Below are 3,899 nucleotides of genomic sequence, written 5' to 3'. Positions count from 1 at the left end.
AAACTACTAATTGCAGTTATAATAATGGCAAAATACATAATCTACCCATTAAACTTAAGACCAAATCCCTCTTACACACCTGTTGAACACGAGTTTTATTTTACACACCAAACCTTTCAAAAGTGTGTCAATTACACACTAAACTTTTGACCAGCCTCTGGGGCGTGTGAAACACGACCAGTGGGGCGCGTGAATAGTTACTTTCTGCCTTCACTGACTAATTACAACGGCTATTTACTAAAATTTGGGCCCATTTTCTTTAACCCTAACGCCCATTTTCTGCCCCAATTCTTCATCTCCCTCTTATTTCATCTTCTTCTTCTTTAAAGGAACCAAACAATGTTCTGAACCAAACAATCTTCTTCTTCACCTTCCACAACTAATATTGAGAGGCCGGTTATATTTGGTAAATTAAAGTGCATTACATTATCATTCTTCTGTCAATTCTCATATTAGGGTTCTTATTGAATGGAGAGTTCGGGTCCATTTTGTCGATGTGGAGATGCTGCTGAACTAGTAATTTCATGGAGCAACGACAATCCTGGTCGTCGATTCTATGGCTGTAAAAATTACGAGGTAATCTTACATATTGCGTTATATTCGATTTCAAGATTTTATAAGCTTCTTCTCAAATTGTTTATGGATTTGCAGAAAGATAAGTCAATTGGCTGCAAGTATTTCGCATGGTTTGACCCCCAACTCATGAACACTTGAAGCCGGTGATTTTGGGTTTGCTTAAGAAGAAGAATCAGCTTGAAGGCCATTTGCAGGAATCCAGAAAACAGTGGAACTGGAGGAGGCTTTTTTTTTTCTGATTTTAGGATTAATCTTCATTAAGGCCATTGTATTTGGTAGTTCTCAACACTGCTATATAGTGTAATGATATTCCAATGTATTGGGTCTTCATGTATTTGGCTCATTGAGCTTGTTTTCTATGAGGGTCAACCCCTATTTTATAGTAAAGCTGGTGTTACATTCCTATATATTTAGTGTTACATCTCTATTTAGCTTTGGGAACGAAACATGGCAAATGTAGAATTTGTATAACCAAAGCAAAGCAGTACAAAATAGACGTTCATTTCCACAAAATAGACTGACTAAGATTGTAGAATTTGAGCAGCTTAAATGATTTCAAGACCTAAATATACTTCATTTCCACAAAATAGACGTTCATTAGTGGACACCAAATCTGATAAGCATTTCTTTACAAAATATAGTACTTGGTTGACCATAGCAACACTACACAAAATATAGCACTTTACTTGGTTGTCCATAGCAACACTTTACAAAACATAACACATTGTTATCAGCTGCAATACTTAACAAAACATAAAGCTTAAGCAACAAACAAAGTCTTCATTTCTTTTTCTGCTTCTTGGTTGGTTGAGATGATGAACTAGCTTGACTAAGATTGTGTTTTGATGCTACATTTCTTTGAAGTTGTCTTGTGCTTATGGCTTTTTTGCCCATCCACCTCAAGTCGGCACTTCTTGGTTGGTAAGCACATTCCTCTGTTGAAGCTGTGGATCTCTTAGTGTTAGTTCNTGATGCTACATTTCTTTGAAGTTGTCTTGTGCTTATGGTTTTTTTGCCCATCCACCTCAAGCCGGCACTTCTTGGTTGGTAAGCACATTCCTCTGTTGAAGCTGTGGATCTCTTAGTGTTAGTTCCGGTGCTAATAACCCTTGGATTTTGTCCTCCACTCTGCCAAAGTAAAGTGTAGTTAGTTACAACATCACATTCAATAGAAGGAAGACACAGTAATTATACATTTAGTTAGCAAACTTACTGTAAAAGAAGTAAACCCATTACTTGCTTGAAACAACCCATAACCACTGCCTCTACCTCTTCCAACCCCTCTACCTGTTCCTCTTGCTCTTCCTCTTCCTCTACCATTTCCAGCAGAAGCAGTATCAGCTACAGCAGTTCCAGCAGAAGCAGTTCCAGCTGCAGTAGTTCCAGTAGAAGCAGTACCAGCTGAAGCAGCTCCAGCAGTAGCATTTCCAGCTGCAGATTTTTTACTTGGGCATCCCCTCTTGTTGTGTCCACACACACCACAAAGGGAACAAGTCATCTCCATACCTCTCCTTGAAAGCTTTCCAGATTTTGGGTGTTCAGTTTCTTCTCTTTTCCTATTTTTTTTGGTCTGCCAGGCATGTTTCTAATAGGGGGAGGTTCAATCGGGGGGTGGCTTGAAGATGGCCATTGCTTCATACATGGGACAGGCTGGATAAAAGTTGAATAAGCCTTCAAGTAAGTGGACTTACGATACCAATGTGCAATGTGGTGAATAGGTTCCATGTCCTTGTAATGCATACTAGCAATTGCATGACAACAAGGAATGCCCTTTAACTGCCAAGCTCTACAACTACAGGTCATAGTCACTAAGGATACCACATGCTTATATTTAGTATCTTCAATCTCATAGCCTGTTTCACCATTCCATCTTGGAGTACACTTCATAGACTTGGCTAAATTATCCTGGTAAATCTTCATTGCTATTGGGGAGATATCACATATCCATGTCTCACAGAACTCTCTCATCTTACCTATCCTAGTCATCAGCTTAATTCTAATATCCTCTAACATTGTGATGATTGTTTTGTGTCTTTCAGCCAAAATCCAGGAATTGAAAGTCTCACACATATTGTTGTCAATTACATCACACTTCCTATCACAGTTAAAATAAGCTCTACACCATGTTTCTTTTCTATAGTGGAGTAAACTTTGACATATTCCATCCCCAAGCTTGTCTTGCATATCAAGTTGGTCATTCAATTCTGGAATACTAGAAGCCCTTACACATCTCCAGAAAGTATTTCTCCTCTCCAACCCTCTCCACTCTTTTGACCAATTTGCAAGGATGTGCCTAGCACACATCCTGTGTTCACACTCAGGTAACAAGTCTCTAACAGCATTAATTAAACCCTGCAGCATTCCAGAACAATAAAAAGCAGAACAACTGAAAACAGAAAAACTGAAGCAGAACATAATGAAAACAGAAAAACTGAAGCAGAACAGAATTTAATTAAACAACTGAAGCAGAACTGAAAGTAGTTACCTTCTGCATATCAGACATCATTGTAAGGTCTCTTCCATATTGTAAGCCCAAATCTTAACTCAAACATTTCAGAAACCATGTCCAATTGAATGTGTTCTCTACCTCCACAACTGCCCATGCAATTGGAAACATCTGATTGTTTCCATCTTTGGAGACAGCTACAAGAAGTTGTCCCTTGCAAACTCCTTTCAAGAAACATCCATCAAGGCCAATATTTCTTCTGCATCCTTCCAGCCAGCCCCTTTTCATGGCATGTAAACAGACATAGATTTTGGAGAATACCAGCTTCCCATCACCTGGATCTTCTGCTTTTACCACACAGGTACTCCCAGGATTGGTCTGCAAAATCATATCTCTGTAGTCATAGAGCCTTTTGAACTCTTGATGCACATCACCAATGATTTCTTTCAATATCTTTGCTCTAGCCCTGTGGGCAGTTGATCTCCCTACATAGAGGTCCAGTTTTTTGCTTTATCAATTTTCTGAACTCCCTAACTTTCATACCTGGTTGTGACATAATTCTGCTCTTGAATTTTTTGGCAAGATATCTTGAATTACACAACTTGTTCTTGTTGGTTGTATAACACTTGTGCACTGGATTATATCTTTTCACCTTAAAATTATTGGAACTCCCATCTTTACTAGCTGCAAGAAGCCATCTACATCTAGGTGCCACACATCTAACCCACACCCTATGTGGCTCATTTATGTACTTCTCAATCTGCACCCTTTTTTGAATTGCATATTTGGTGACTACTTCCCTAAACTGATGAACACTTTCAAAGATCAATCCTAACTCCCAAGTGATTTTCTTGACAGTAGGATCAAAGATTAACCT

At 38.7% G+C, this 3,899-nt stretch overlaps 2 protein-coding genes across 2 annotated transcripts; both read right to left on the bottom strand.

Annotated features, from left to right (window-relative positions):
• Window positions 1-1,356: 1,356 nt before the first annotated feature.
• Window positions 1,357-2,074, bottom strand: LOC109221275 (methyl-CpG-binding domain protein 2-like). Its single transcript, XM_019385741.1, has 2 exons — window positions 1,790-2,074; window positions 1,357-1,704 (listed from the first exon to the last, which is right to left on the bottom strand). Exons 1-2 carry the CDS (start codon window positions 2,072-2,074, stop codon window positions 1,357-1,359), a joined length of 633 nt encoding a protein of 210 aa, XP_019241286.1.
• On the bottom strand, window positions 2,071-3,507 carry LOC109221274 (the record flags this gene model as incomplete). The annotated part of the gene is made up of 2 exons (XM_019385740.1): window positions 2,071-2,928; window positions 3,164-3,507. Coding segments are annotated over 2 exons (1,202 nt in total), but the record flags the coding sequence as incomplete, so codon positions are not given.
• Between the last annotated feature and the right edge of the window lie 392 nt (window positions 3,508-3,899).

The sequence above is a fragment of the Nicotiana attenuata genome, unplaced genomic scaffold, assembly GCF_001879085.1.
Source record: "Nicotiana attenuata strain UT unplaced genomic scaffold, NIATTr2, whole genome shotgun sequence".
Classification (NCBI taxonomy): domain Eukaryota; kingdom Viridiplantae; phylum Streptophyta; class Magnoliopsida; order Solanales; family Solanaceae; genus Nicotiana; species Nicotiana attenuata.
Note: the sequence above shows the minus strand (reverse complement) of the source record. Positions and strands in the feature narration are given on the sequence as shown.